This window comes from Bos taurus, chromosome 21, assembly GCF_002263795.3.
Source record: "Bos taurus isolate L1 Dominette 01449 registration number 42190680 breed Hereford chromosome 21, ARS-UCD2.0, whole genome shotgun sequence".
Taxonomy (NCBI): Eukaryota; Metazoa; Chordata; class Mammalia; order Artiodactyla; family Bovidae; genus Bos; species Bos taurus.
The window spans coordinates 20058384-20078235 of NC_037348.1; the positions used below are offsets into that span (position 1 = coordinate 20058384).

The window sequence follows — 19852 nt, forward strand, 5'->3', positions numbered from 1 at the left end:
ACCTAGATGGCAGCTTTGGACCTTAAGAGCCAAATAGTATGTTAATTTCATTCTGTCGTCCTCCATGATGCTCCGCCTTGGAGTCATGCTGAGTCAAGGTCTCCCTCCCCAGTGGAGAAGGATCACATGTTAAAGCAGAATTTGGGGAGGAGACTGAACAACAGCTCCCACTTCCCATGTCATCTCATCCCCACGGCCTTGCTCTCACCCCAGGGCTCCTCCCTGTTCACCCCTGAAGCTGCCCTCCTCCGGGTGGGGCTGTGTCCCCTCAGATGGCAGCTCCCTCTAGTGATGCTGCAGGGAGGGCAGGCTGGGACATGTGTATCTTCAGGTTGCTGTAGAAGAAGCCCATGGCCCTGAAGGGATGTCCTGGGTCCCAGAGACCTGAGATTTGGTCCTGGGCTCCCACCCTCAGGCCCTGCTGACATGTGGGCTGTAGAGCAAACTGCTCAGACCCACAATGTTGGCATTTTCATGTGGGGTCCCACTTCCTAGTCGTGCCACCTTATGTAAGGCACTTGATTGCTCCAGCCTTGGTTTTATCATTTGTAAAATGAGGTTAGCAGTACAATCCACAGTCCCTTTTCTGAAATACTTAGAGTCAGAATAAAGATAAGGCCTAGAATTGAGAATTTTTCAGCCCCAGACAAGCAACCTGGTACACATCTACTCTATATGATGTAACACCAAAAGCTGTTTGTAATCAAATACATTAATATTTTTGCAACTTCACTTTTGAACTTTCACACTAAGTGAAATAAAGACCACTAATTATCTCATGTCTTTTTAGGTCAAATTCTGTTACCAAATGAATTGTTTTTATGCTTTCCAATTTTCAGAGCCTTAAAGGTTTGGGATGTCAGATAAGGGCCATCCTACTCTGTGTTCCTGTAGATAATGACCCAGTGCAAAGGACAAAAATATGTTCATAGTTTGAGGCCAGACCCAACCTAGCTGTAAGATAAGACAAGTCTCCTAACAAGGCCAAGGGTGATGGGTGGGAAGAACCCTTCTGGAGCGGCTGTGCTGTTACCCGAGTGTCTGAGCCATTGGTTCCAACTCCACAGATCCTGAGCCTCAGCCGTCACAGGCCCTGAGCCTTTTCCAGATGTCTGACTTAATCTGCCTCTGAAGCTGGATCTTTCTCCAGTGACCACTCTCATACTAGCGAAGGTGACCTGCATGAACATCGCAAACTCCACGTAATCGTCCTGAGGCCTGGACTTCTGGGCCATCATGGGCTACTTCCTCCGAACACTGCAGCTGCTCTCCACCTGTGTGGCCATCTCACTAGTGGGCAGCCTGGACAGCTGGACGGTGCCCACAAGTACCTGGTCCTTTGTTATCTTGTGCTTCTGCTGCCTGATGACCCTCATCATCCTCATAATCGAATCACTGGCACTACAGTACCGCTTCCCCTTCTCTTGGGGGGACTTTCTCCTCTGCCATGCCTGCTACCTCGCCCTCTTCTGCCTCTTGGTCTCCATCATTTACCCCGCTACCTATGTCCAGTTTTTGCCTTGCAACCCCTCCCGGGACCGCGCCATCGCTGCTACTGCATTCTGCTTCATTTCCACTGTGTCTTATGCCACCGAAGCAATCTGGATCTTGGGCTGGCCCCAGACAGGTGATTTCACTGGCTATACAGGCAGCTTGCCATTCCTCCTCAAGATGCTAGAGACACTGGTGGCCTGTGTCATCTTACCCTTCATCAGCAATCCCTACCTGTACATGGACCATCCATTGCTGGTGTCGTGCGTGGCCGTGTACTCCATCTGCTTCATCCTGGGGATCGTGACCATCCTGTTGAACCTGGCTAACTATGAGAACTGGCTGCCCATCTCCTCCTCCATGTTCCATCTGGTGCTGAGCCTGCTGTCTGTCCTTCTCTACATTGGTGCTCTGGTCCTCTGGCCACTCTACCAATTTGATGAAAAGTTTGGTGGGCAGCCCGAGAGGTCCAGGGATGTGAGCTGTCAACATAGACTTACCAACTATGTATGCGTCTGGGACCAGCGACTGGCTGTGGCCATCCTGACAGCCATCAACCTGCTGATTTACGTGGCCGACCTGGTATACTGGGCCCACCATGTTTCTGTAGGGACTGAGGACCAGCCCGGGGACTCCTGACCACCTCTGCTCACAGGAGGTATCTTTACCAAGCTCTGACATCCTCTTCCTGGCTCCCTCTCTCCATCCTCACACCCTCCCTCATTCATCTTGCTCTCCTTTCTATTTCCTTCCCTTCTGCTCTGTTTTGTCTCCTTCCTGTTTTGTGTGGTTGCCCACACCTTGTTTTGTCTCTTTCTCATTTTTTCTGTATTTTCTACTCTTTGGCCCTTTTCTGGTCATCATTGGTTTTCCCATCTCCTGTGTCCTGACCACCTCTCCCCATTTTCCTTCTTCTGATCCATCAGGACCTGAGACCCCTTCCTTCTCTGTCCACCGCCCCCTCCCGCCTCCTGAGGTGCTGACTCCACAGCACACAGCCCTCTGTGCAGCTGTTCACATCCTGGGCCTCATTGCCAAAGCGTGCCTGTCCCCCTGGTGGAGCCTTAGTTAGTGTGTGGGGTGGTTTTGAGATGTGGTTGGTAGCTAAGGATCAGGCCTCACTTCGTCCTCGTGGAGGTGGTGGTATAGTGTACCTGTCCTTTAAGTTAAAAAAAAAATCTCTGGAGATCAATAATTTCCCTTGGGTGGGTGTGCTAATGCAGAGACTTGGATCTCTAGGCCCCCCTTGGTGCTCCATCCCATCTGAGATTGGCTCCAGAATTTTTTCTGGCTTACTAAAACCCATTGCTTACAGACCATGTGGACAAAAAATATTGTGAGTCATTTCTTAAACGATGAATGCTGCTGGCCATCAAGCCTTCAGCCACTGCAGCAGCCCCCAGTGGGGTCAGCCTGAGGGGAATTCACGATGGAGAAAAGGCACTGGCTTTAGCTCATTACGATGCATAAGAAAGGAATGATTCTAATGCCCTCAGACTCCTGCACCTTCTGGCCCTGAGAAAAAGACTAAACTCATTACCTTGAGATTTCTGCTTTTGTGCTTAGTGATAATCCTTTGATATTTGACTACATGTTTCTTTTTTTTTCCCCCAGCAAAAACTCCCATGTATCGTGCCCCCTCCTCACCTCTTTGGAACAGTTCCACAGAGCCATCTGTGACGTGCCTCCCAAGCTATAGTCTTTAGTGAGGTCTCCAAACAGAATGTAACTTACAACTTAGATTGTGAGGTTTTTTTTTCTTCAGTCATATGTTTTTGGTGACTGATGAAGGAACCTAGAGCAGATTTCTCCTGAACTCTATGAAGGACTGGAGGTTGGGTACCTCTTGTGCCCATCTGCCTCCTCAGAGAGTCCAGATGAATATGGGGGAGGTTATCGCATCTCCTATTATTGGGCAATGATGCAAAGTTTGATTTGGCGCTATTAAACTCTTTCCTGGAAGGGTAGGTTTTCCTCGACACTCAGTTTCAAGAAACAGCATCTGGGTTATTCTAAGGTGAAATACACTAGGAAGATTTTGCTCAGTGGAAACACACTGAGTGATATGAAATGAAATCCATATTTTAATGGCAAGAGGAGAAAAGTTTAAACATAAAATTATTCTTTCCCTGTTTGGGTCTCCTCCCTCCCATTATTGCAAATTGAGAATCTGCATTAATCACACCTTCTAAGTAGATTGACAGCCATGTGGCTCAGACGGTAAAGAATCTGCCTGCAATGTGTGAGATCTGGATTTGATCCCTGGATCGTGAAGATCCCCTGGAGAAGAGCATGGCAACCCACTCCAGTATTCTTGACTGGAGAATTCCATGAACAGAGGAGCCTGGCAGGCTACAGTCCATGGGGTTGCAAAGAGTTGTACAGGACTCAGTGACTAACACTTTCACTTTCTTAAGGAGATAAAATTCCTTCTTTACCATATCAAGGATCACAACTTTTGGGGAGATAAACTTCCTTCCTCTTCTCCTAAGGAGTCACAATGACCTGTACTCACTGCACACTTTATTGAGTTGATCCGGATTGTGTAAAGTGTCGGTAATACCTCACTTGACAAATAACCCTTTGTCATAAAAGCTTACATAACTGTGCTTCGACCTCATGGGTGGAACAATCTCAGAATGTTGTGAAATACTGTCTCCTAGGTTATAATCCCCAGACTGGCTCAAATAAAAAAGTTTCCACTTGTTTCTTAGACTGATGATTAATTTTTTCATCATAGTGGTTTATTCTCAGTTGAAAGACATGGAAAAGTGCTTACAGAATTATATTTACAAGTTCTTGCTTAATTGGAATTTAAAGGAAATATTGCCCCCAAATGGCCAAATTTTATTTACTGGACACTGCAAAACTAATTAGCTTTGCATGTGCAGCTAGAAAACCAGCTTGATAAACTCTCTCTTTAGAATTCTGACCTTAAAGGAACAAAAGTCATTTAGAGGCACCTTGCATTTTTCTTCCTGTGTCTTTGATTTATAAATATAACAGACCTTCTAAGGTTTTTCCTCCCTGTGTTTTAAGAGTCTCTACCATCAGAAGGAACATGTATGGCAGCCAGTTGAATAGATTAGAATTTTAAGGAGTTTTTTTGATCTGGCTATGCAACTTTCCTAGCTCATAAGTGGCCTTTGTCACCTTAACCTTCGTTGAGTCTGCCTATACAACGAAGGCCCTTTACTTTCTCAGACTATTTTGGGGAGGAAGCTTTCTAGATCTTGTGAAGGCTGTATCCTTTACACCTTCTTGTGGGGCACCTCAAGCAGTGGCCAGATGATGAACCCTTTAAATTGAGAAAACTTCTAAATTGGTATATTTTCAGAGAGTCTCAGTATAAACAGTTCTTCTCTTGGTATCTGAGGAAAGACAAACAAATTAGAAGGTTGATTAAAATATTTTAGGCTCATCTAAGAACTCCTTTACTTTAAAACAAACAAGGAAAAAATACAGTTTGGAAAGCTTTATTTGTGGTCCTGGCTTCCCTTCAATGGGGTTTACAGATGTTAATACACTAGATGAACTATTAGTTAGATTGATTAACAAGGGAATAAGAAGAAGCTGCGGCAAAATCTAGACATTTCCCAACAAGTTGGAAATTTAAAGGGACTAAACTCAAAAAGATAAGATCTTCATTGTTGTTTAGTAGCTAAGTCTTGTCCAGATCTTTTGCAACCCCATGGACTGTAGTCCGACAGGGTCCTCTGCCCATGGAATTCTCCAGGCAAGAGTACTGGAGTGGGTTGCCATTTCCTTCTTCTGGGGATCTTCCCAACCCAGGGACCAAACCAGCGTCTCCTGTATCTCCTGCATTAGCAGGTGTATTCTTTACCACTGAGCCACCAGGGAAGCCCAAAGAAATCTTTAGATGGCTATTAAGAAATGGGATAAAGAAAACTGATGCCGGTGGGATTAAACAAAAGATTTGATACAACATGATCTAAGACTAGATGGACCAAATAGAGACCCTGTTTGTTCCCAACGTTAAAAAGCCCCAAACAAATCTGCTCTTTTTACCCCATTTTAAAAATAGATATAGAATTAATGCTTTTGAACTGTGGTGTTGGAGAAGACTCTTGAGAGTCCCTGGGACTGCAAGGAGATCCAACCAGTCCATCCTAAAGGAGATCAGTCCTGGGTGTTCACTGGAGGGACTGATGTTGAAGCTGAAACTCCAATACTTTGGCCACCTGATGGAGAGCTGACTCATTTGAAAAGACCCTGATGCTGGGAAAGATTGAGGGCCAGAAGAGAAGGGGACGACAGAGGGTGATACGGTTGGATGGCATCACCAACTCAATGTACATGGGTTTGGGTAGACTCTGGGAGTTGGTGATGAACAGGGAGGCCTTGCATGCTGCGGTCCATGGGTTTGCAAAGAGTCAGACATGACTGAGTGACTGAACTGAACTGAACTGAAAAATAGATAAATAAATATGCCTAATTTAAAGCTGGAAGAAAATTGCATTTGAGATACTTGATCAGGAAACGCTTAGGACAACAGACAACAGGGCAACTAATCAAGTTAAAAGATTAACAAAAGGACCTTTCTTGAACTCTTCCAGTTGGTGATGGCTTATTAATTCCGTGTTCCCCATTAGGACCTCCTGTCGTAAAACAACTCATGCAAATGGTTACTCTGATGTCTGGCCAGGATGGGTGGTTTCAGTCAGTGTGCTTCCCCTAACACATCAATGGGTTAGAAAGCTCCCCTGGAGGAGGAAATGGCAACCCACTCCAGTATTCTTGCAGAGATATTCCCATGGACAGAGAAGCCTGGTGGGCTACAGTCTATGGGGTTGCCATGGGAATAACACAACTGAGAGACTGAGCATGCATGCATGCAAGCTATGGGTTAGCATAAATTTATGAAGAGGCTTGGGTCACATATGCATATTCATGAAGGGGCTTGAGCAGGAGAGAGTTCAGTATAGAATTGGAGCAGGGGTTGTCAGAGTCCAAGCTTTAGTTCATTGAAGTTAGGAGGGTCAGAGGGTTCTTGTGTCCTTTGGTTCAACCCCTCACTGGGGACTTCAAATGGGGTAAAATGTCCAGGGATAAAAAGGGAAGCTTCTAGGACTTCTTTAAGACCAAGGCTTATTAATGGGCTCTTAAAGGAAACTAAAGTTAAAGGTATGAAAATCAACAACACTGAGATGAAAGTTTACATAAATTGGTATATTTAAATGGCCATTATATAAGATGGTTATATGTCCTTTGCCTAATTATATTGTGAGAATCTAATTATTCCCAAGATATAATTATGTCTCACTGGGCACTGCTTCCCCTGCCTGGTATTACAAGACAGAGTATACACATCTGTCCCTCAGACAGGTATTATGGCAAGTATGGCCACAATACTTGCCCTTGAAAAGGAATTAATGATCTTAAGGGGACAAAAGAATGCAGGAACAACCAACTCAAGACAAGTAACTCATGAAAAAGAAGTAACAATAGCAAAGAAAGAATTAGTTATAACGACTTCTCTTTCATTTCAATGGTAAATATTAGCCTGAAGAATTTTTGAGCTGTTTTGTAGAATTCAACCCTTTTCTCACCCCCAGTGCTCAAGCATTAAATCAACTGGTGATTTTTCAGTTGCTAAGTCGTGTCTGACTCTTGGTGGCCCTAGGAACTGCAGTCAGGCCTCCCTGTCCTTCACTGTCTCCTGGAGTTTGCTCAAAGTCATGTTCATTGAGGTGGTGATGCCATCCAACCATCTCATTCTCTGTCACCCCCATTCTCCTCCTGCCCTCGATCTTTCCCATCATCAGGGTCTTTTCCAATGAGTTGGCTCTTCACATCAGGTGGCCAAAGTATTGGAGTTTCAGCTTCAGTATCAGTCTTTCCAGTGAATATTCAGGACTGATTTCCTTTAGGATTGACTGATTTGATCACCTCGCTGCCCAAGGGACTCTCAAGAATCTTCTCTAGCATTATAATTTGAAAGCATCAATTCTTCTGTGTTCAGCCTTCTTTATGGTCCAACTCGCACATCTGTACATGACTACTGGAAAAAACCATAGCTTTGACTATATGGATCTTTGTGAGCAAAATGGTGTCTCTGCTTTTTAATACGTGGACCCAAGGAATAATGATCTTGGTCTTCTCTGACCCTCCTAACTTCAATGAACTAAAGCTTGGACTCTGACAACCCCTGCTCCAATTCTATATTGAACTCTCTCCTGCTTAAGCCCCTTCATGAATATGCATATGTAACCCAAGCCTCTTCATAAATTTATGCTAACCCATAGCTTGCATGCATGCATGCTGTCTCTCAGTTGTGTTATTCCCATGGCAACCCCATGGACTGTAGCCCACCAGGCTTCTCTGTCCATGGGACTATCTCTGCAAGAATACTGGAGTGGGTTGCCAGTTCCTCCCCCAGGGGATCTTCCTAACCCAGCGATGTGTTAGGGGAAGCACACTGACTGACACTGCCCATCCTGGCCAGACATCAGAGTAACCATTTACATGAGTTGTTTTACGACAGGAGGTCCTAATGGGGAACACGGAATTAATAAGCCATCACCAACTGGAAGAGTTCAAGAAAGGTCAAAAAGTGACACCACGTGTCCAAAACCAACCACCTCCCAGAATCCTTCTTGCTGGCATCCATTTTGGTTGAACAAGATGGAACCACCAGGAAGGACTCTGAGTCAGAATGATTGGCTAAAGACAACTCAGAAACGAATCCCATTACCATAAAACCTGAGACCATGAACCATGTGGCAAAGCAGTTCTCCTGGGTTCCCTTACCCTACTGCTCTCTGCTTGGGCACACCTTCCCAATAAATTTCTTGCTTTGTCAGCACATGTGTCTCCTTGGACAATTCAATTCCAAGGGTTAGACAAGAGCCCAATTTTGGGCCCTGGAAGGGGTCCCCCTTCCTGGAGCAAATGGAGACTAACATCCTGACCACTTGGGGAACTCAGGGACCAGCTTGCCCACCAATGGGCCAGACTCAGCGGCCACAACTAAAACCCTTTTGTCCCTGGTCTCCTCCTGATGTGGACAAATGGCCAAAGTGTCCCGACCAGATAAGAAACAAAAGACTTTATGGACCTCTCTCCCCTTCCGTCTCTCTTTCCTCTCCTTAACCCTTCCTATTCCACCCTTTTTTTCTAGTCCCACCTTCCTGGATGCAGGAATCTGGTCAAAGTGCCTCAGCCTGAGCTGAGAATTGGAGACCAATCACCTTCTCCTGGCATAGAACTTGAATTCTGCTTCTGTTCTGAATTCTGGTTCTGTTCTGATCTGGTCTGATTTTTGGCAGGGCCAAGTTCCAGTCCTCCCTTCCCTGGAGGCCCAAGGTAAAGTCCATAACACCTGGGTATCTGCAGGTAGCAGAAGAAATTTGTAAGACCATCCTTTTTGCTCTCCTCTCCCACCTCTTCATCCCTCTTCTTTCAACCTGGCTTATTTTCATTTACTCTGTTAGTACTTGGATCTGAAGTTCTGTGTCTCTATAGGAGTTTTCCTGAGAGACTGAAATCTTGTGTTTAAGCGAGCATCTGATTAGGACTGCCAGGTCTATGTGAGTGTTTTATATTCTGTGTTCTGTATTGTGATTTGTAATGGCCATTTTGCTTTGTGTGGCCACCATTTTGTGTAGACCTGGCACCATTTTGCTAGAACTTGATTTTTTTTCCCTGTGCCTTGAGACCTGGGCCCTCAGTAAACACTCAGTAAACATTTAGATCATCTTTAACTCTTGAGACTGAGGGAAAATGGGAAGAAGTCTTCAAAAATTTTATTTGTTCTTTTATTTATAAGCTAATGAATTTTATATTGTAGGATGGCAGAGTAGAAGGATGTATGCTCATCTTCTCCTGCAAGAACTCCAAAATTGCAACTTGCTGCTGAACAACCATCTATAGGAGAATGTTGGATCCCACAAAAAAAAGATACCCCACATCCGAGGGCAAAGAAGAAGCCTGAACAAGATGGTAAGAGGGGGGAGATTGCCTTTAGAATCAAACCCCATACCTGCCAGAGACACTCGGAGAGCGAAAACAAAACCTTGAATACACCAGGACCCAGAGACCCCACAAGAGTCTGAGCCAGACCTGCCTTTGAGTGTTTGAATGTCTCCTGTGGAGGCATGGATCAGCAGTGGCCACATGGGGACAGGGGCTCTGCCTTCATCAGACCTGGGAAGCACTATGTGTGGCATAAATCCTCTTGGAGGAGGCCATAATTAGCTCCACCATAGAGCCACTGAGCAGACGACCCAAAAACTGGAGAACAAATATATCAAAGAAGTTCTTGCACTGTTACAAAGGTTCTGGGGCTCACAACAGATTCCCCAACCTGGGGGATCCGGCCAAGGGATGGTGAACCCCCAGGGAACTTGACTTTGGAGGCCAATGGGATTTGATTACAGAACTTCCACAGGACTAGGGAAACAGACTCTTGAAGGGCACAAACAAAACCTTGTATGCACCAGGACCCAGGAGGAAGAAGCACTGACCCCACAAGAGACTGAGCCAGACTTGCCTATGAGTGTCCAGGAGTCTCCTGTGGAGTTGTGGGTCAACAATGGCTTGCTGTGGGGTCAGAAGCACTGAATACCGCAGTCCTGTGAGCCGTGGGGTGTGCTGGCATAAGTCTTTTTGCAGGAGGTCGCCATTACCACCATTCAGTTCATTTTAGTCTCTCAGTTGTGTCCAACTCTTTGCGACCCCATGGATTGCAGCACTCCAGGCCTCCCTTCCATCACCAACTGCCAGAGTTTACTCAAACTCATGTCCATTGAGTTTGTGATGACATCCAAACATCTCATCCTCTGTCATCCCCTTCTCCTCCCACCTTCAATCTTTCCCAGCATCAAGGTCTTTTCAAATGAGTCAGCTCTTCACATCAGGTGGCCAAAGTATTGGAGTTTCAGCTTCTACATCAGTCCTTCCAATGAATATTCAGGACTGATTTCCTTCAGGATGGACTGGTTGGATCTCCTTGCAGTCCAAGGGACTCTCAAGAGTCTTCTCCAACACCACAGTTCAAAAGCATTAATTCTTTAGTGCTCAGCTTTCTTCATAGTCCAACTCTCATATCCATATGTGACTACTGGAAAAACCATAGCCTTGACTAGACTGACTTTTGTTGGCAAAGTAATGTCTCTTCTTTTTAATATGCTGTCTAGTTTGATCATAACTTTTCCTCCAAGGAGTAAGTGTCTTTTTGTTTCATGGCTGCAGTCACCATCTTCAGTGATTTTGGAGCCCCAAAAAATAAAGTCTGCCACTATTTCCACTGTTTCTCCATCTATTTGCCATGAACCGATGGGACTAGATGCTATGATCTTTGTTTTCTGAATGTTGAGCTTTAAGCCAACTTTTTCACTCTCCTCTTTCACTTTCATCAAGAGGCTCTTTAGTTCTTCTTCACTTTCTGCATGCATAAGCATGGTATCATCTGCATATCTGAGGTTATTGATATTTCTCCCGGCAATCTTGATTCCAGCTTGTGCTTCTTCCAGCCCAGCGTTTCTCATGATGTACTCTGCATATAAGTTAAATAAGCAGGGTGACAATATACAGCCTTGACAAACTCCTTTTCCTATTTGGAACCAGTCTGTTGGACTGGAACAGGTGAATTTAATTCAGATGACCATGACATCTACTACTGTGGGAAAGAATCCCTTAGAAGAAATGGAGTAGCCCTCATAGTCAACAAAAGAGTCCAAAATGCAGTACTTGGATGCAATCTCAAAAATGACAGAATGATCTCTGTTCATTTCCAAGGCAAACCATAAAATATCACAGTAATCCAAGTCTATGTCCCAACCACTAATGCCAAAGAAGCTAAGGGGTTCCATGAAAACCTACAAGACCTTCTAGAACTAACACCCAAAAAAGATGTCCTTTTAATCACAGGGAACTGGCATGTAAAAGGAAGCCAAAAGATACCTGGAGTAACAGGCAAATTTGGCCTTGGAGTACAAAATGAAGCAGGGCAAAGGTTAACAGACTTTTACCAAGAGAATGCACCAGTCACAGCAAAAACACTCTCTTCTAACAACACAAGAGAAGACTCTACACATGGACATCACCAGACAGTCAATATCAAAATCAGGTTGATTATTTTCTTTGCAGTCAAAGTTGGAGAAGCTCTATACTGTCAGCAAAAACAAGACCAGGAGTGGACTGTGGCTCAGATCATGAACTCCTTATTGCCAAATTCAGACTTAAATTGAGGAAAGTAGGTAGAACCATTAGACCATTCAGGTATGACCTAAATCAAATCTCTTATGACTATACAGTGAAAGTGAAAAATAGATTCAAGGGATTCGATCTGATAGACAGAGTGCCTGAAGAACTAGGACGGAGGTTTGTAACATTGTACAGAAGGCTGTGATCAAAATTATCCCCAAGAAAAAGAAATGCAAAAAGGCAAAATGGTTGAGGAGGCTTTACAAATAGCTGAGAAAAGAAGAGAAGCAGAAGGCAAAGGAGAAAAGAAAAAATATATTCATCTGAATGCAGAATTCCAAAGAATAGCAGGAGAGATAAGAAAGCCTTCCTCAGTGATCAATGCAAAGAAATAGAGGAAAACAACAGAATGGGAATGACTAGAGATCTCTTCAAGAAAATTAGAGATACCAAGGGAAAATTTCATGCAAAGATGGGCTCGATAAAGGACAGAAATGGTATGGACTTAACAGAAGCAGAAGATATTAAGAAGAGGTGGCAAGAATACACAGAAGAACTGTACAAAAAAGATCTTCATGACCCAGATAATCACGAAGGTGTGATCACTCACACTCACCTAGAGCTGGACATCCTGGAATGTGAAGTCAGATGGGCCTTAAGAAGCATCACTACGAACAAAGCTAGTGGAGGTGATGGAATTCCAGTTGAGCTATTTCAAATCCTAAAAGATAATGCTGTGAAAGTGCTGCACTCAATATGCCAGCAAATTTGGAAAACTCAGCCACAGGACTGGAAAGGGCCAATTTTCATTCCAATCCCAAAGAAAGGTAATGCTAAAGAATGTTCAAACTACTGCACAATTGCACTCATCTCACATGCTAGTAAAGTAATGCTCAAAATTCTCCAAGCCAGGCTTCAGCAATATGTGAACCGTGAACTTCCAGATGTTCAAGCTGGTTTTAGAAAAGGCAGAGGAACCAGAGATCAAATTGCCAACATCTGCTGGATCATGGAAAAAGCCAGAGAGTTCCAGAAAAACATCTATTTCTGCTTTATTGACTATGCCAAAGCCTTTGACTGTGTGGATCACAACAAACTGTGGAAAATTCTGAAAGAGATGGGAATACCAGACCACCTGACCTGCCTCTTGAGAAACCTGTATGCAGATCAGGAAGCAACAGTTAGAACTGGACATGGAACAACAGACTGGTTCCAAACAGGAAAAGGAGTACGTCAAGGCTGTATATTGTCACCCTGCTTATTTAACTTCTCTGCAGAGTACATCATGAGAAACGCTGGGCTGGAGGAAGCACAAGCTGGAATCAAGATTGCCGGGAGAAATATCAATAACTTCAGATATGCAGATGACACCACCCTTATGGCAGAAAGTGAAGAGGAACTAAAAGGCCTCTTGATGAAAGTGAAAGAGGAGAGTGAAAAAGTTGGCTTAAAGCTCAACATTCAGAAAACGAAGATCATGGCATCCGGTCCCATCACTTCATGGGAAATAGATGGGGAAACAGTGGCTGACTTTATTTTTCTAGGCTCCAAAATCACTGTGGATATGATTGCAGCCATGAAATTAAAAGACACTTGCTCCTTGGAAGGAAAGTTATGACCAACCTAGACAGCATATTCAAAAGTAGAGACGTTACTTTGCCAACAAAGGTTCATCTAGTCAAGGCTATGGTTTTTCCAGTGGTCATGTATGGATGTGAGAGTTGGATTATAAAGAAAGCTGAGCGCTGAAGAATTGATGCTTTTGAACTGTGGTGTTGGAGAAGACTCTTGAGAGTCCCTTGGACTGCAAGGAGATCCAGCCAGTCCATCCTAAAGAAGATCAGTCCTGGGTGTTCATTGGAGGGACTGATGTTGAAGCTGAAACTCCAGTACTTTGGCCACCTGATGCGGAGAGCTGACTCATTTGAAAAGACCCTGATGCTGGGAAAGATTAAGGGCCTGAGGAGAGGGGGACAACAGAGGATGATATGGTTGGATGGCATCACCGACACAATGGACATGGGTTTGGGTGGGCTCCGGGAGTTAGTGATGGACAGAGAGGCCTGGAGTGCTGCGGTTTATGCAGTTGGAAAGAGTCTGACACGACTGAGCGACTGAACTGAACTAATACTTTATAAACAAATTAAAACAATTATATTTTCTCTCTGACTCCTCCAGAGACTGAAAACTCATAGGTTTCCAGTTACTTTATCAGATGAGTTAGGAAGCTTATCTCATTAACAGGTACAGAAATCTCAAGGAATTTTTGAGACCTTGAAAAGGGAAGAATTCACTTAGATTTGTTAGGCGAAATGTGTGATAAGCCTTTGGTGTGACTTTCCCAGCCCTGTTTTATTTTAAAAGTTCCGTCTGAGATTAAAGTTTCAGCAAAGCAAAAAGTCTATGATCGATTATGGTTATACAAATCATCAGGCCAAATTTATTGACAGCAAACCTGTTTGAAAACAAATTAACCTTAATTTGGTTATATTTGATAAAAATGAGGGTAATTTTAGGGAGAAAAAGATGTTTCAATAAATATCAAATCCCAGTCTGTTAATGGAGGTCTGTATCTAGTCAGACTCACTTTCTGGATAGTTCTTTGCTGTTGTGGGATATTAATGTAACATCTAATTGAATTCTTAAAGAACACCCTAAGTTTGTTTCTGAAGCTTATCTCAGTAGTCTACCTTTGGATGAAGATCAGATGCCTCATGACCTGCAACCAGGACTGGGAAAAGACACAATTTAAGCGACTGTCTCCAACTTGGATGAAAGGATCTTTTTGTCAGGTATTCTTAACTAGCTCATGCATACTGAAATTGAAGGGAAATTGACTCTTGGATTAATTCCCATTTCCAAAGGCCCCTATACTGGACTGGTCTATAGAGAGGACAGCTGACTTGATCTCACCTTAAAATGACACTCAAACAGAGGGGAATCTACACTATACCAGGACAAGAAGAAGACAACATCAGAGACTGATAGCTTGCCCAAGATGCTGGACCTGATTCGTGTGATCATATGATCATTTATAATGTTTTCTTGACTTCTTATGTTGCAGGAAGGAGGACTCCTTCTAGGGCCCAAAAGTGGGCTCTTGCCTAACACTCAGAAATGAATTATCTGAGGAGACACATAAGCAAGAGATTTTACTGGGAAGGGGCGCCCAGGCGGAGAGCAGTAGAGTAAGAGAACCCAGGGGAACTGCTTTGCCACATGGCTTGCAGTCTTGGGTTTTATGGTGATTCATTAGTTTCTGGATTGTCTTTAGCCAATCCTTCTGACTCAGAGTCTTTCCTGGTGGTGCATGCCTTGTTCAGCCAAGATGGATGCCAGCAAGGAGGATTCTGCGAGGTGGTTAGACACATGGTGTCAATTTTGAACCTTTCTTAAACTGTCCTGGTTGGTGGTGGCTTATTAGTTTTGTGTTCCTTACCAGGACCTCCTGTCATAAAACAACTCATGCAAATGGTTACCATGGTGCCTGGCCAGGTAACTGGAGTGGATGGAGGGTGTCATGTGACAGGCCTTCTGATAAGCCCTTCACATGCTTTTATTCACTTAATTGATACAAAGTAGGGATTAAGCCCATTATACAGATGGAGAAACTGAGGCTCTGATGAATAAGTAGCCCAGGATCATCCAACTCTGAAATGTCTGCCAGAGGTCCAGAGCCTTCTGTAACTATGAGTGTCCATTTCTCCTCCACTTCTTTGCCCTTCTGGCACCTCCTCCTTCCTTCTTTTGTCCTGGCCATGACCTTCCCAGGTCACTGTCTTCCAGTCCATGTGCCTGGCTGCTGGGCAGGCAGGAATCAGCCACATCCAGGCTGTGCTCTGACGGGGGTACCATGTGCTCTGACTAATCCATGAATAAGCTCATGGATTAGAGTGGAGGAGGGGCTACTGGGAGACTCAGGCAAACCTGCTGACTTCCAGGTGGGGGAACTGAGGCCCAGAGAGGGCACATACCTCACCCAGGGTCGCACAGCACAAATCCCCATGCCTCTCCTTCCCCAAGTCTTCCCTTGTGCCATCAAATGGATCCAAAGTTGTCATTTAACCTTAGGTGGAATCAAGGGTGACTTTGGGGATGTTGGTGGGAGAGCAACTGGGGAACAGGCAGCACGACACCACCAGCTTCCCTCATGCTAGTGCCCCTTCCCCACCCCGGCAGTGCCCACTGGGAGGCCCGCAGGCTCCAGGGCTCCACTGGCAATTGGGGCTCAAGGAGCTTTGTGAGTCCAGGGAGGTTCTCAGGGTTTTCTCTGTGTTTCTCTTTCCAGCCTCAGCTTGTCCCAGGGTTTATTATCAGCAAAGATGATAAGGCCCCTGATGGCAGGAAGCTGGCTGGGGCTCAGGGTGCTGGCCATTCAGCCCTGGGGGCCTCTCAGCAAATAGTCCTTTGGAAACAGGGCAGGTGTCCCTGAGGAGGGGGTGGGCTGGGAGGGACCTCACTCCCCCAACACTGGACCCTGGAGGAGCCCCTGTGTGAACAGAACTGCAGCCCTGGCTGGCGGGACTGCCTTGGGCAGGTGACCTGGGCAATTCCGTGGTCTCCAGGGTCCCTGCCACTCTGGCCACGTGTCCCTGTCACAGCCTTGAAACCCCTTCAGGCCCCTGTTCTCCTGTCTCAGTTCCAGTCCAGGCCCCTCCTCCATGGGGAAGATTGGCTCCATGCATGCATCTCTTCTGGGTCAGAAGACACCCACTGGGCTGCCCCAGGGCCACTGGGACCCTGGGGTCCCCCCAGTCATTTCCACTCTGCTCCCCACCAACCCCAGTCCTGGGAGCATCCTCAGGGCTGGCCCCTCCCAGGGGTCCTGCAGGGGTCTCCTCTTTCAGCTCCTGCCCTTAAAAGGGGTCTGATCATCCATCCATCATCACCTCCTCCCTGAGATGCTCTGAAAACCTCCACATCAGCATCAGACAGAGCAACCCTGTTCATTTCCAATCCTTTCTTCCCAGCTTGGAAGCTGCTAACCAGTCTCCCAGGCCAGGAGAATCCTCACAGGTAGGACTACTGCCAGACTCCCATCTGGATGGCATCTTTGGAGCTTAAGAGTCAAACATTATGTTAATTTATTCTGTGGTTCCCCCATGATGCTCCACCTTGGAGTCATGCTGGGTGGGTGTCCCCTGTTCCAGTGGAGAAGAACCACATGTTAAGGCAAAATTAGGGGAGGGGATTCAGAATAGTTTCTACTTCCCATGTCATCTTGTCCCCATGGCCTTGCTCTCATCCCATGGTTCCTCCCTGTTAATCTCTGATCCCACTCCTCTGAGTAGGGCTGTGTCCCCTCAGATGGCAGCTCCTGCTAGTTATGCTGCAGGGAGGACAGGCCGGGACACGCGTGTCTTCAGGTTGCTGTGGAAGGAAGACCTGCAGCTGTGTCCTGGGTCCCAGAGCTCGAGTTTGGTCCTGGGCTCCCATCCATGGGCCCTCCCAACTTGTGCGGTACAGAACAAAGTGCTCAAACCCACAGCTTTGGTACTTCTATCTGAATTTCCACTTCCTAGCCATGGTACGAGAGAAGGAAATGGCAACCCACTCCAGTATTCTTGCCTGGAGAATCCCAGGGACAGAGGAGCCTGGTGGGCTGCTTTTGTCTATGGGGTCACACAGAGTCAGACACGACTAAAGCAACTTAGCAGCAGCAGCAGCCATGGTACGAAATTAGGGATGGTACTTAAGTCTGTGAATGTTTTTTGTTTCCTCCTCTGCAAAATGGAGTTAACTGTACAATCCAGGACCTCATTCCTGAAACATTTGGGGTCATATATCCTCCAGAATTCAGAATTTTTCAGCTTCAGTCATGAAACATGGTGAATCTACCCTGTATGATGTAACACCCCCTGGGGTCTTAAAGCACCTTACAGTCAAACCCAGTAGTGTTTCTTCAACCAAACATTTAAACATTCACACTAAGTGAAATAAAGATCAGAAACTGTCTCATGTCTGTTGAGGTAAAACTTTATTAGCAAATGAATTATTTTAATTTAATATTATATTTATTCAAGATTTCAATTTGGAGCAAAATCCATGACATTAAAGGCCAAATGAATTTTTTTTTAATTCTTTTTAAATTTTCGGAGACATGAAAATTGAGTAATGTAGATAAGGACCATCCTACCCCGTGTTTCTGCAGATAACGTCATGTACCACAAAGTAATCATTTAAAAAAATATATTCATGGTTTAATGCCAGACCTAACCCAGCTGTGAGGTTTGGGATAAGATAAGTCTCCTGACAAGGCCAAGGGTGATGGGTGGGGAGAATCATTCTGAAGCGATTGTGCTGTTACCAGGTGTCTGAGCCACTGGTTCTAACTCCACAGATCCTGAGCTTCAGCAGTCACAGGACTCTGAGTCTTTTCCAGGCATCTGACTTAATCCCCCTCCAGAGCTGGATCTTTCTCTGATGGGTCCTCAGGGAAGACCACCGCCATATTGGTGACAGAGACTGATCTGACTTCATGATCACCATGTGCTCATCCTCAGGCCTGCTTTCTGCAATCCTCCTGGGCTACTTCCTCCGCCTGTTGCAGCTGCTCTCCACCTGCCTGGCCTTCTCCCTTGTGGCCAGCGTGGGCACTTGGATGGGGGCCGTGAGTAACTGGTCTGTATTCATCTGGTGCTTCTGTTTTCTCGTGACCCTCATCATCCTCATAATCGAGTTCTGTGGGCTCCAGTCCCGCTTCCCCTTCTCCTGGTACAACTTTCTCATCACCTATGCCTGTTACGCTGCCCTCCTCTGCATCTCGGCCTCCATCGTTTACCCCATCACTTACATCTGGTTCTTCCCCCATGGCCGCTCCCAGGATCATGCCATCGCTGCCACTGCATTCTCCTGCATTGCTTCTGTGGCTTATGCCAGCGAAGTGGCCTGGGCTCGTACCTGGGTCTGGCTCGGCGTGATCACCGGCTACATGGTCACTGTGCCAGGACTGCTCAAGGGGCTGGAGACTTTTGTGGCTGGTGTCATCTTTGCCTTTATCATTGACAGCCACCTGTACATGCACCAGCCGGCCCTGGTGTGGTGCGTGGCCGTGTACTCCATCTGCTTCCTCCTGGCAGCCTCGGCCCTTCTGCTGAACTGGTGTGACTGCGACAACAGGCTGCCCATTGCCTTTCCCACTTTTCTTTTGGGGCTGACCCTGCTCTCCGTCCTCCTCTACACCAGCGCTCTGGTCCTCTGGCCTCTCTACCAGTTTGACGAGCAGTTTGGTGGCCAGCCCAAGCGGTCGAGCTGCAATGATGGGCTCATCTACTCTCTTTGTACCTGGGACCAGCAGCTGGCTGTGGCCATCCTGACAGCCATCAACCTGCTGATTTACGTGGTCGACTTGGTGTTCTTGGCCCACATGGTTTTTTCAAGAACCGAGGATCAGCTCAGGGGCTCCCAGTTCCCTCTTCTTTACAAGTCATGATGTGCTCTTCCTGGATCCTTATTTAGGGACCTCCCTCAGGTTTGGCTGCCTCTTTTCAGAAGTCCAACGGTGAGGGAAAAGTGTCAGTTAAAAGAAAAATAGCTTTATCGAGGAAGCTGCTAATCCTGGGGAGAATGTGAAGTCATGTCCCAAAGAATCCACTCCTAAATCCCCAGGTTTTCCTCATAGTTTATATAAAGAAAAGAGTAAGGGTATAAGCTAGGGGTGCTTCCCAGGTGGTGCTAGTGGTAAAGAACATGCCTGCCAATGCAGGAGGTATAAGAGACACAGGTTCGATCCCTGGGTCAGGAGATCCCCTGGAGGAGGGCATGGCAACCTACTCCAGTATTCTTGCAGTGTCCTGCCCCCATCCAGAGTGTGGGAAGCCCCTGGACAGCACACCTGGCCTCAGGATCTGGATTCCTTGCCTGGCCCTGACTGGGCCCTGGGCTCATGGGTGAAGCCAGGGCTGCTCCAGACACCTGCCAAGTCCAGGGTGTCACAAGCCTTGGGGACTCATCCCTGACCCACCTCTGCCCCGGACATCAGGATGTTAGCAGGGAAGGCCCGGGTCCCATGGCACCTGGATTCAGCCCCCAGTCCCCTCTCTGTCCTGTGTCTGCAGGAGAGCGTGCTGTGACATAACTCAGTGGAAGACGCCAGGGCAGCCATGGAGCTCTACCGCATCTCCAGGAGAATTCAAGAGCAGTGAGGGCTGCACGCCTGGTGGAGTTCAGCCCCCTCCCCAAGGACTAGAGGCCT

At 46.2% G+C, this 19852-nt stretch overlaps 2 protein-coding genes across 2 annotated transcripts; both read left to right on the forward strand.

Moving 5' to 3' along the window:
- The first annotated feature begins 944 nt into the window (after nt 1-944).
- LOC132343335 (myeloid-associated differentiation marker-like) lies at nt 945-10823 on the forward strand. Its single transcript, XM_059879267.1, has 2 exons — nt 945-2149; nt 9302-10823. The coding sequence occupies exon 1, from the start codon at nt 1237-1239 to the stop codon at nt 2128-2130; it is 894 nt and encodes a 297-aa protein (XP_059735250.1). The 5' UTR covers nt 945-1236; the 3' UTR covers nt 2131-2149; nt 9302-10823.
- A 7306-nt stretch (nt 10824-18129) lies between these two features.
- On the forward strand, nt 18130-19121 carry LOC526149 (myeloid-associated differentiation marker). The gene has a single exon (XM_002696555.7). It carries the CDS (start codon nt 18137-18139, stop codon nt 19088-19090), a length of 954 nt encoding a protein of 317 aa, XP_002696601.3. The 5' UTR covers nt 18130-18136; the 3' UTR covers nt 19091-19121.
- Nucleotides 19122-19852: the final 731 nt, after the last annotated feature.